The 12963-nt window shown below is 37.3% G+C and overlaps 2 protein-coding genes across 2 annotated transcripts in view; one reads left to right on the forward strand and one right to left on the reverse strand.

Annotated features, from left to right (window-relative positions):
- The window catches only part of LOC107185873 (synaptotagmin-6), a 77408-nt gene extending 73143 nt beyond the window's left edge, over positions 1–4265 (forward strand). Inside the window, exons 6-9 of the mRNA XM_015573644.1 lie at positions 82–355; positions 901–1134; positions 1777–1941; positions 4080–4265. Of these exons, the coding sequence (XP_015429130.1) occupies positions 82–355; positions 901–1134; positions 1777–1941; positions 4080–4247 (841 nt within the window). The 3' untranslated portion in view covers positions 4248–4265. The remainder of the gene's footprint in view (positions 1–81; positions 356–900; positions 1135–1776; positions 1942–4079) is intronic.
- Positions 4266–9493: 5228 nt separating this feature from the next.
- LOC107185748 (caseinolytic peptidase B protein homolog) lies at positions 9494–12128 on the reverse strand. Its single transcript, XM_015573505.1, has 10 exons — positions 11834–12128; positions 11714–11766; positions 11467–11656; positions 11095–11345; positions 10921–11011; positions 10637–10844; positions 10427–10559; positions 10149–10361; positions 9748–10045; positions 9494–9678 (listed from the first exon to the last, which is right to left on the reverse strand). Exons 1-10 carry the CDS (start codon positions 12126–12128, stop codon positions 9533–9535), a joined length of 1878 nt encoding a protein of 625 aa, XP_015428991.1. The 3' UTR covers positions 9494–9532.
- Between the last annotated feature and the right edge of the window lie 835 nt (positions 12129–12963).

The following is a 12963-nucleotide window of genomic DNA, read 5'->3' on the forward strand; positions in this document are numbered from 1 at the left end:
GCATGCATATGTATATACATATAGATAGATAAATACTAATTACTAACTATTCATACCAATAAGGAAATAATATAATTTCAGGAATGGGAAGTGTCTAGGTCGACTGCATTTGCAGTTCAAATACGACTTCAATCGATCGGATCTTCACGTTCACCTGATCGAAGCACACGATCTAGCTGGCAGCGATCAAGGGGGATTCAACGATCCTTACGTGAAGCTTACCCTCAGTCCTGAGGTGGATGCGAGGAAACGACAGACACAGATATATCGTAACGAGGCGAATCCGTTCTTCGATCAGCAATTCAAATTCCCCGTCAGCCACGATGATTTCCACGACAAAATCCTTCTTCTGCAGGCAATTGACACGAACATTATTTATTCGATGATCCTCGAATCACGACCTATGAGCATAATGTATATACAGGGTGGTTCACTTAACTTGACGATCACATAAAAATATGGAAGAATATACGTATCGTAAATGACCGAAATATTAAGACAGTTGTACATTAACAACAATAATCTTGTTATATACTTTCATTCTGGCCAAGAAAATTAATCTATACACAAGAATTTCTTCGTTGAATACTTTCCAAGTGCCTAAGTTAAATGAAACACCCATATATACATATTTCTTTTACATTATTCACGTAATGTGAATATCTGCAGTCAAATAATATCATTATAATTTGATGTATCATCAAAGTCACCTTCAATTTTCTGATAGACAATTGCATAGTTTTTGCTCACGTCATGACAGCATGCAACTAGATAAGACGAACCAGTTTGACAGTCGTCCATAATGAAACAAGTTTCACTACGTCACTAATAACAAAACCAATGACAGTGAACGAATTATACGGTTCATCCTACATGTAAATTTTTGCTTCCATACAACAGGTGTTGGACTACGACCGGTTCTCCAGAAACGACGTGGTAGGTTCCGTTAAAGTACCTCTACACATCCTGCGATTAGACTCCCCATCATCGACGGAGGAAATTTGGGGCGAAATTGAACGCGAACGGAAGCCACCGGAACAAATACAAGAAGTTCTACTCTCGTTGTCTTATCTACCGAGCGCCGAACGATTAAAAGTCGTCATCGTGAAGGCGAGGAATCTATTTCCGCCCCAGGTAACATCTCTTGTCCGTGTATGTCCTTTACATCCTCTTTTACTTCTCATCCTACAATAATTATGTCCAATATACTTTTGTAGCAAGTTAATCCTTCTCTTTTCTATCTTTTTGACCTAAAAGTTAACTTCTCATTCATAAAATATACACGGTGCCATGTAACTGGTGGTACAACTGGGTAGGAATGATTCTACGTGAAGGATTAAATCGAAAATCTAGAACAAAATTTTATCATTTGAAACTTCGTTTTCGAGATAATTGAACTTAAAAATTTTTCTAGGAAACGAAATGTCAAACGTAAAAAATTATCATGCGGTAATGGCCAGACAAATAAAATAGGTCGTTAATGTTCGGGCAAATAAAATATAATATTAATGACCAGACAAGTAAAATACGTCGTTAATGGTCAGACAAGTAAAATAGGCAGTTCGTAGTCAGGCAAGGGAAATAGATACTTACTGGTCAAACGAGAAAAATAAAGTTAAGGAAAGTACGCTATTATCTACAGATTGATCGGTATTTTCATGCAATATTGTTATTTACCTCTCGTTAAGTGTTATTCACGCGAGAAGGAAGGTAGCTGGTCATGCAGACGGAATTTTTAATTGTCACATTTATGGTAACCATACGATTCATATTAAGCAAGAAAAGGAGACCCTGGATTCCTTCGTGAAGGTGAATCTTCTGTGCGCGGAAAAACGGATAAAGAAGAAAACCGCTGTAAAGAAAGCGACGACCAGTCCTATTTGGAATGAGGCGATGTCCTTTGACGTACCTGCTAATTCGCTTCCGTCATCCGCCATTGAAGTAAGCACATTCTTTTACGCTACAATATAATTTTACCTTTTATTTCTCAGTGAAATCTTCAAATATCTTTTTAGAAAAGTAATAATGCTGCAATAGCTGCTCTATCTGCAGAAATTGGAACTTCATTAGTAGTCTTTGAGACTATTTATTGTTAGTTAATTTTATTTGTATCTTGTTATATATTTTCATACTTACATTTTTCATTAATACTCATGTTCCTACAGCCGGATCCTCGGTGACACGTCGATGAGCACAATTACATATACAGTCTATAATTTGTTGTTATCGGTGACAATTACCCTAGACACAAGTTTCGACGGTCTGTACTCAGAGAATTGATTTCCCTGAGATGTATTTGTTCTCATAGTTATTTGACCTTCTTATTTTTCGTTTGTAGACTCCCATTCATAAATATTAGGGCGTCTGGTCCTAATAAAATTTCATATTTTGAGCAATTTTTATTACTTCAAATTAGCGCAAGTGTTGCCCAGCGAGCTTTAACCTCCTGTAAACAATATTGCTTTCAGACCTTCAACAATTTCGCAATGCCTAATTACATCCATCCCATATTCGACAGACATTCCAACACGTATGAGTGTACATACTTACTTACTTTCGTGTCTTTACATATTTTACATCTCAAGAAAAATGCAGTTACTTTTTCCAACATACAAGGATCTAAATCTCATGAACGAATTGTTCTAATTATAAGCCTCTTAAAAGCTAATTGGCATATTCGCTGAAAAGAAAACGAAAAATGTGAAAATTCATTTGGGTTTTCACGATGTAATTACGAAACGTTTTTTCACGTTGCAGCGCGCGAGCTTTAAAAGAATTCCCCTCGGTCCGGATCGATATTACAAGCACGTCGATCGGCACACTCCGTGTTCATTCCATTTGCATTTTTACGCGGGAACTGGCTCTCGGCGAGAATAACCACTTCCCTTCGGCATAATTAGCCCGGAAGCGGTTCTTAATACTGGCACCCAAGGCGAACGTTCTTGCCTCCTCCCCGTTCGCCCGAACTCATCGTCGTTGAAACCCCTTTCGTGGAAAATTATTATTTAATTCGAGGGTTCGCAAATCGATGCGCTCTCGACGAAACGCCAGAAGGACGCGGACGGCCGATTACGCCCCCGTTAGCGAGAGAGGAAGCAGGCGGGTTTTCATCGACACGGGAAAAATTTAATTTGTAAAGTTTATGCCGTGAAACGTAATTTCCTTCCCTCCTTCACGCCCACCCCCCTTTTTTTCTCGCGAGAATTTTCCAAATATCGGCGCAAAAAATGCACCGAAAGCCATTGAAGCTGGAATGGATTTCGATTACTCACTTCGATGTTAATTTCTTTTCTATCCCCCTCGAAAGAGGTTAATTACCGCCGTTTTATTAAATTTAGAGTTGAAATTCATAAAACGTTTAACGTAGAATCGGTTTTATTGAATTATTAAAAATTCGTTCGTTTATTTATTTATTCGCTTGAAAAACAAACTTTAATAAATTTACTGCACATTTTTTTCAGAGTACTCGACAAAATAACGAATTTCAGATTTTTTATTTTACGATTACTGAAATCCTACAGATACTTTCATTGGAGTTTATGTCGACCTTTATGTTCTTATACACTTTATATTATACTATACTAAGCTATATTATATTATATATTACACATACTTATAAATTACACAATTTAACTCGGCATACATTTAATACCGGTAGTGCTAGTATTAAAAAACAAAGTAACGCGTGTCTGTCTACGTAGTGTCTTTTTCACATGTGGCAGTCAACGTGTTAGGGAGTGAAGTGGTTTCACCTTAAAGAATCGAATATCAACAATTCCATTGAGGTTCCCTACAAAACTGCAAAATTAAAAGAAAAAATCGGATTTTTCAGGATGTGGAAGTTCCCTTGTGAGCATGCTCCATCGGCGTGTCACGCGGTAGCCAAACTGTTAAAACGTTCAAACGTGCAATCCAACCACCACGGATCCAAAGTCAATCGTACAAAACATGCGTACAATTCACTCGATTCGTTCGTATCGATCTTAAGAAAGCTCTGAATTCATCATGTTTAGATACTAATAGATCATGTTAGATACTACAAAACATATTTGAGATACTGAATCATGGGTTTCCTTAAGGTGCGGGTGATGGACTCGAGTAACGAGATCGTTGGATCGTGCATCATCGGCCCGGCGACGGGCGCCACGCCGGGTCTGGAGGGTAGCGGCAGCCACGGACGGGAGCACTGGCTGCACATGACACAGTCGCCAAGAGAGACGATCGCTATGTGGCACACATTGCACTAAATTTCGCCGTGACGATCACCGGGGGAAACGCGGGGAATCCTCGGCCACGGGGTCCTCCGCCTTTCAGCGAGGGGAAATCCAGGCCGCGTGGGCGACAGGCGTACAATCAAGTTTCTAGGATAAATGATCGGTAAACGGTATATGTAAGCAAAATAGAGCCGTGTTATATGTGTGGAAACCGCTTCTATGGATGTACTGTCGAAACCACTATCGGAAACAAATTTTCGAAACCACTAAACTGATATAGGGCGTCTAAATTTCTACGAATACTGCATTAAGCGAGCTCCAATCACACACGCGCTATCCCTGTCGATCGTCCGTTTCACTTGTTCAACCGAGGTACATATAGGGTGGGCTGAATGTAGGTATGTACGCAGTTATTGATCAACCTTAACTACCTCCGTTATTTACAGAGATATCGAAAGAGTTTATTCTCGAAAGGTATTCAGTATTGAAATACTTATTTACTAACTGATAAGACGCATTTCCCTTGCACCATTATTTTCCCTAGCGGAGTTTGCTCCTGATGGTACAGACGCACTTTCCGATCAACTCAACTATCCCCGTTACGTTTAAGGACATCAAAAAAATGTATTTCCAAGTTATTTGCTGTTGAAACATTTCATTAAAATTATATTATATGCACCACACTTTCTGCGATGAAAAATATACGAGTTCAAGGCAACACCGTATGTATCCCGTTCCTTGCTAGGCGACAGAATGGGAATGCACACACGTGTGTGAGAAATACGTATGAACAAGGGGCGGGTCCCTATTCTTGCATTAAATAAGCTCACAATTATGGAATGTCTACTGTATTTCACTAAGCCAGACTTTTCCATTCATGGGAATGTGTTTCGAGACTCGAGCTCGTTTATCTCGCTACGATAAATCGCGAGACGGCCGCGTGAACTTGGCCCCAGATTCGCGAGGTGGCAGGCGTGTGACACGGGAAGCGTGTAGGAATCCAACCAGCCAGCTACGCTTCGCGTGACATATCCGTGCGAGTTTCGTCGGTTCTGTCGTTTGCCGCTCCCCGGCCCCGAGACTTACGCAATCACGGAGATAATTGCCCGCTTAACAGAGAACAACCGTGATAACGGATAATCGCATTCCAGGACGATAAGAGGCACACACCCTGCTTTACTTTACAGCAGACTCGTTCGTGTTTTCGTTGTTCGTGTTTCGAATTTCAGCGAAACGTGATTAAATACATGAACAGTAGAAACTCTTTTTGAGAAATTTGTAACACGGAACTTCTTATTTTTTTACCGTTAGAATGTCGTAGAAAATATTGTGTGTATTATTCAGTCGTTTTATCTCTGATTGTTTTTTTTTTTTTGTTTTTTGTACATCAGAGGAATATTGAAATTGGAAATATTTATTGGATCACTCGAATGTTCGACGTCTGAAATCATACGCCACAGTTAATGTTACGGGTCTTGCTAATTACGTTATTTCGGATGACCATGGATGACCTAATTTTCGAATAAAAAATGTTCAGGCATCTAAAAAATTTAGGCTCATAGGTACACTGACGAGCAAATTCGGCTTCCGCTAGGGGAAAAATTGAGGCTGGCGAAGGGGCTCCTACTATTTAATTTTAGCAAATTAATGAAATTTATGCCAAATAAACATTTGGTTCAACATTTATTTCAGTACCTGAAACTGCCACTTTTTCCCCTAGCGGAAGCCGAATTTGCTCGTCAGTGTACATGTTTTATGTAAAGGAGAATGTTAACTCCACAAAGTACTTATGGGTAATCTGGCAATGAAAATGGTAACAAGAAAATCGTGAACGCTGATTTTGATGCAATAAGTATTTCCAGTAGCACAAGGTCGCTCGTTGAACGATGACAAATGGCCATACAGATCAAAATGAAATACATTCTAACGATAACCTTCTTCTTCTACACTCACGATTTACAATTAGTACAACTGTAGCTTTGAGTACGTAATACTTTTTGCGGGGCATCCCGATACAATAAGTTGCAAAAGTAACGAGGTGTACACGTATACATATGTACTTTCTAGGCTTAAGTGCTCGTACTATGCAACACCACTGACCTCAGTAAAAGTTATACCGCAATTCGAGGTGCTCCCGTGCACACTGTTTTTATTGTGAATATCGAGAGCCTAAGATCGAACCGTCGTCGAGCACAGTCTGGCCGCGTTGTCGTTATTAATATTGTCGATACTACTTTAGTCGTATGTAACCGACGCAGAAGCAACAGCAACACGAGAATGCAAAATGATTAATGTCGAGCGACCAGAAATTTCGCGAGGAACGTATTTATTGTTCTTCGGCTGTTTCGTCGCAGCTTTTACGCGGTGGGCAAATCGTGTCGCGCGCTCTGACCGTTCGCGACGCGTTTTGCATTTACAAGCTCCTCTCGATTATCGTCTGTCTTGTTCTACACGATTATTGTCCACGCGTCATCCCCACCACTGGAGGGGGGGGGGCGTGTAACCTCTCAAGCGCATACTTTGTTGCTCCGCCATTTTTGTTGCCGAGGCACGGGCTTCGAACAAAAAACGAATTTACGAGGGTCTGAAGCATTTCTCCTTATAAGATTATTGTCCTGGCGCAGACCAGAGTTCGGGACGATAACCGAGAGGATTCTGTATCTACGTTTCTCGACTCTTCGCGTTCCTCTGTCGCGATACGCAACGGGACACGGATAAAGAAGAAGGGCGAATTGAGCTCTGTGAAGTCCCGGTTGAAGCTCGAGCCACGCGAGGAGGAGACGAAAATTGTAAACATTTCCGACCAAAGTTCGTCATATCATATTATAATATTGATGATTTTAACAGATTCTCTCCGGGGCTGAGATCTATTTAATTCCTAAATTAAGAGCTCGATTAAGGAACCGGCCGATCTATCAAAATATTTTAAGCTTGCGCGTGTTATCACGGTGATTTCATATTTCCGATTTGTTAGCTGAAAAAGGGAAGGAGAGAAAGAATATATATTATATTATATATATATAGATATATAAGTATCGACTGGGTGAAACGTAAATACGCGGTGGGAAATTATAACTGTTTCGTTGGGAAGAAACGCTTAAATATACGAGCGTGGTCCGAATCGTACGCTTAACTTATACTTAACAGTATTTCTATTATATTCTACGTACCAGGAGAGGCACGTAACATTTATATTAAAAAAAAAACTATATATATACATAAACGTATATATATATATATACATATATACACATATATACATATTATATAAAGATGTTCTTCTTATATGTATACCGTGTCGTAAAAACAATCAACTTGAGTATCTAAAGCCGCGTCTCCATTGAGGCGGCATTTGCCATACGGCACAGTACTACCGAACAGTTTAGTCGATTGACTTTTTCAATATTTATTAAAAATAAGTAATTTTGTCGATTTTTACTTTTTTACGTAAATAGACTCTAAATATTACTCGGAATATCATTTATAATCTGTCCATGTCAAACAGAAAGGAATCCACCGAATGTAATAAATAGTTGCCAATTATTTTTTTTATGTTTACCGAGATCAGTAGGGAAACGAATCGACATGTCGTTCGGCTTTTCAAGCCGAGTCCAAGTCCACGCACGTGTCTACACATCGAGCGGTTATGCCGTCTGACAAATGTTGACGCAATGAAGACGCTGCTTAATGCAACGTGCTTTCAATATACCAAACCAAAGTATGTACTTACAATTACAAACAATAAACGTTTGAAGGTATGCACTACTGGCCAGTCATTTAAGAACGTCAAAAAATGTTTAATTGCTATTCTTATACAATCCGAAATAACTATAATTTTCATGCAGATACTTTTAAAATAACGGGAAGGTACCTAGTTTCATTCAGTGAATTTGTTCATCCTAATTTACATAAAAATTATTGTGGTCAGCAGTGTACATGAAATCGTTCTGAAAATATAAGATATTCCCAAAGATGAGGGCACTTGTTTGGAATTTGATAGAGAATTGAATTCTAAGCAAACACGTTATGTTCAATGTTTCTTTGTGAAATCGTCATTATAAAAGGTTGAATGTCATAACTTTCGGCTTTTAGATTATTTTTTATCGATATGTGAAAAGTCTTAACAGCAAACAGTAATTTAATTAATACCAATAAGATACTAAATATGTCTACAAGAAGGTGGGATATATTCTGAACAACCTTTGTGATAAATTATTATTGTTGTGGATACAGAAAACCCACAAGTTCCTTTCATTACAATTTCCTTAGCTTCCAACGTGGAAGTAATAGTACAAAAAGATATACCTTTTTAAGGAAACACGTACAAATGTATGTTTATCAGACATCATTTTCGCGGAATTTCATTTCCTATCATATTTTAAACGACACAATAACGTTATTTTTAAAAGCACCTTGTATATGTTACAAAATAAACTTCGTGTCTCTACGTTCATACAAAGTATAAACTGAGAAAAACTTCTATGAGCACGATATTTGTATCAGTGTTTCTACCACCGATCTACAAACGCTGATTGCGATGAACGAAGCGTCTTCTATCGACATTCCGCGTAGTTCTTATATCAAAAAGCACTGTATCGTCGGACCTAAATTTGCCTTGCACTATAACGGCGTAGCAGAAAGAAAAAGCCCACTACGAATGGGCTACGATTGTCGTACAAACGATTGAACAAATAAATGCGGTTTACAGCGTTAGCAGCCTATCCATGGGCAAGGCAGGTTTTTGTGAATGTTCTCGAGGATATCTTTTGTCTCACTGCGTCGTAAATAATGTACAATGTATCCTAAATGTGACGTATAACCGATATTTTCTTGCAATGTACCCTCATGATTCGAATGAAAATAAAGAATCACTTATTTCCGTCAAAATCACGTGTTCCCCGCCGTTGCTACTACATTTTGTATTTACATAGTTCTTAATTGAATGCATTAAGAACAATTGTTGAATGTATTGCTTGCATTACTCAAATGCAAAAACTTCAAGCGTGAACAGGAAAAAAAAATTGTTTATATTCTGTCGAAGATTTTATAATATACAGTTTGTATTTACAATGCATAAGAATGAAAAAATATTACAAACTCGTTCTGTTACATATTTCTACGTATACTAAAGAGAGTATTTTCATTTACAAAAGGTATTTGACACGCGATGCACTAATAAATAATACGCAACCCTTTTCTGTGCGTAACTAGGTCCGATTAACCTAATACAAAACTCTTCGTTAAACGTGTCAACGTACAGCTATGAGACATGTCCTATGTTTAACAAAATTATACATCTGGGATAATTCTCCATTGTATTAAAATGTAGAATTTACATTTCTGATTAAGTTATCTGTGTCAACTATATCAACGAAGTCTTTTACACCTTTTGATCGGACGGATAAAACTATAGATCCGCCGCTTTCGTGCCACTTGGCTTTGAGCATCACGCAGCATCCTTTTTCTGTAAGTAAAAAAGTACTTTATTAAAATCCGGAATAATTCTAGAACAGAATTAAAACGTAATACATACGCAATTGACCACGTTCATAAGCAGCAGCCAGCTGATTAATAACACATCTTTCAACTTCATATTTAATAGATCGAGCACCGTAATGTACATCGTATCCGTCTGCTAAAATTGATAGGACCTCCCGATCCCATTTTAAGTCTATCATATGCCTTTCCTTCGCACGTACCGCCCACGCTTCCAATTCTTTTGCCACTAGCTTCATAAGCTCCGATCGAGAAAATGGTAGAAAATAAACAATTTCATTTATTCTTCCCAGAAATTCGTCCCTTCGAAAATGAGCTTTCAGTATAGGCCGTACCTATGACACGTAGAACATTTTAAGGATTCTTATAGGTAACTGACATGTGGATTCTATAATAAGGACCAATGGTATTTTACATGGAATGCAAATTAACACATACCACTGCATCCTTAAATTTACGCGATATTTCAATGTTTCCTAAACTTTGATCCTCATCGGAATCTTTATCCAGTCTACGATTTAAAACTCGTCGGGCCTCTTCCCTAAGTTGTAACGCGTGCTCGGCAATTACTTCGCTCGCTAAATTCGATGTCATTATAAAAGTTGCATTTTTACACTCGATTGTTTTTCCTTTGCCGTCTGTTAACCTTCCCTAAAAAAAATTTGGCATTATTTCTGGTATCTTGTATCAATATACAGTATCAAAAACATTAATACCTCGTCGAACAGCTGTAACAGAACTGTCAATACATCAGGATGAGCTTTATCAACTTCATCAAATAATACAACAGCATTTGGGCACTTTCTCAGAAGTTTTGTTAATTGCCCACCATCATCATGGCCCACATACCTAAAGAAATTAATAAATGGACACAGTACTTTTACAATACCTAAGTATGTATTACATGATGCAACTCTAATACATACCCTGGTGGTGCACCAATCAACTTAGCAACTTCATGTTTTTCCTGGTACTCGGACATATCCAATCTAATAAAGCCTTCCTGCTTATTTTTATGAATGTATGCAGCTAACTGTTTTGCCAATTCAGTTTTTCCAATTCCTGATGAACCTAGGAACAGAAATACCAAGGGATGTTCTTCGTCGATCCAACCATTTTCTTTTCTCCTAATCGCTGTAATGATGCAAAATGTTATGAATTTATAATTTACATATGAATCGTTCAATTTGTAGACTAAAATAAATCTTACTGGATGCTACAACAGATAGACTCCCTTCTTGACCAACAATATGTTGTTTCAAACGTTGTTCTAATGGAAATCTACGACGTTCTTCTATTTCCTATTTTCAATATGTGATAAAAACATGGATCAGAATTAATGTTATACAGGAATTAATCAAAGCTTACATTAAATAAATTATACTTTTTCCTTCATTATTTCATCATATTTTGTAGCATGCTTTGTGAGCATTTCTTTCAGCTCTCCATCTTTGGCATATTCCACTGCACGATGACCAGACTCGTTTTCTATTGTTGGATCTGCTCCTCCATCCAATAATGCTTGAACACAACTCTTTGAATCTGCTAATACAGCATAATGTAAAGGTGTAAATCCTTTGAAGGTAGCTCTACTATTCAAGCGATCAGAAAACTCTTCTTCCCTTATCATTAGTACTGAAAATTTTGGGAAAATATGTTCCAAAAATTAGTACAATACCTATTAGTACAATGTACTATGTTAGTAACTTAGTACAATATAATTTAACTACTATAACTTTGTTTTTCAATCATATACCGTCTAAAGAATGTATTCCCTTGTCTTTAGCAGTTTTATAGACATTAACAAATTCATCCCCTGCATTAACATCAACACCTTTCTTCAATAAATACTTTATGACTTCTAGTTTTTTATTAATAGCAGCAACATGTAAAGCTGTCCATCCTAATGGATGTCGTGTATTCACATCAACACCTTCTTTAAGGCTCTGTAAACAAAACTCATGTTAAATGTTCATATGCAATAAAATCTTCAATGAACTTACCTTTTCTAACTCAAGAATATTCCCATACTGGGCAGCCTTAAAGTATCGTTTCTCTGTTAAACAATATTCATTAAGCATTCTTGTGTCTTCATACATAATTCTTAAGATAAAAATGTATACCTCGCTTTGGATGTGATGCATCGCAGAGAGATAAAGTCAATCCAATACCACTTAATATGAATCCCAAATTCTTGTAATATTTCTGGTCATAGGTAGTGTCATACTTATTGAATGTCACTGTTCTCTTTGCCAATAAAGAACGAATTTGTTTTGGTGTAAGTACATCAAGTAGCTTATATAATGGATAAATATGTCTTTCCAATTTCCAACAAAGTTGTGCATAACCTATACCACTTTGATAAACAGCATTTTTGAATCTGCTAGTTTTTCTAACATTCAGAGTGCTGAACAACATATCTGAATTTTTAAGGTTTTTCATGCTCGAATAAAGCCACAAATTACACAAACGTAACATTTCATAAAAAGATATAAACTTGACAGATATGTACTCATACGTTCAGACCTTGTGTTTTCTTCTTAGGAATCACAACTTAATACTATTGATTGAGTATTATTTCCACGGTAAAGCATCGATATGTAAAATTGTTGATTAACTGCCAATAGTTGTATCGAGAAAATAGATATTACACGTGCCCACAGTAAATTTTTTACATTTCCGATTTTACGAAAGGCTCTGCTCCCAAATTACATTCTCATGTGCAATCGCTACCGCATTTTGAAACACTGGAATAATGTAACAGCAATCGCAATACTTTTATATAAAACAATAATAATTCTTCATACATTTAATCAGAATTAGTAATAATTTAACATGATCATAACGTACATGTCGTACAAATACAAACAGCATTAACGATTACAATCAAAGTATGACGCGATTGTCTCTGTAAACAGAAATTCTTTCCATCATTCATACATATCTTGATTTCCGTATCGCCGTGATACGATTTTAATGTGTTGATTGATTAGTGAATATTGGTATTTGGTTTTAACCAATTAAAACGTTTGAATTCATTTCAGAAGTGACATGTTGCCTATAAACCAATCATGCTGATGCGCGGATCCATGCTACATATAAATTCGAAATCCCAACGGGGAAAGATACGTGAAGTGCGAAAGGGAACATAAACAGGAATTCATAATTGTCATAAAACATTCGCTTCTGGATCTAGCAATTTCCTTACAGGGACACGTTTTTCTTATTGATCCGTTACATTCGATCGTTCGAG

The sequence above is a fragment of the Dufourea novaeangliae genome, unplaced genomic scaffold, assembly GCF_001272555.1.
Source record: "Dufourea novaeangliae isolate 0120121106 unplaced genomic scaffold, ASM127255v1 scaffold56, whole genome shotgun sequence".
Taxonomy (NCBI): domain Eukaryota; kingdom Metazoa; phylum Arthropoda; class Insecta; order Hymenoptera; family Halictidae; genus Dufourea; species Dufourea novaeangliae.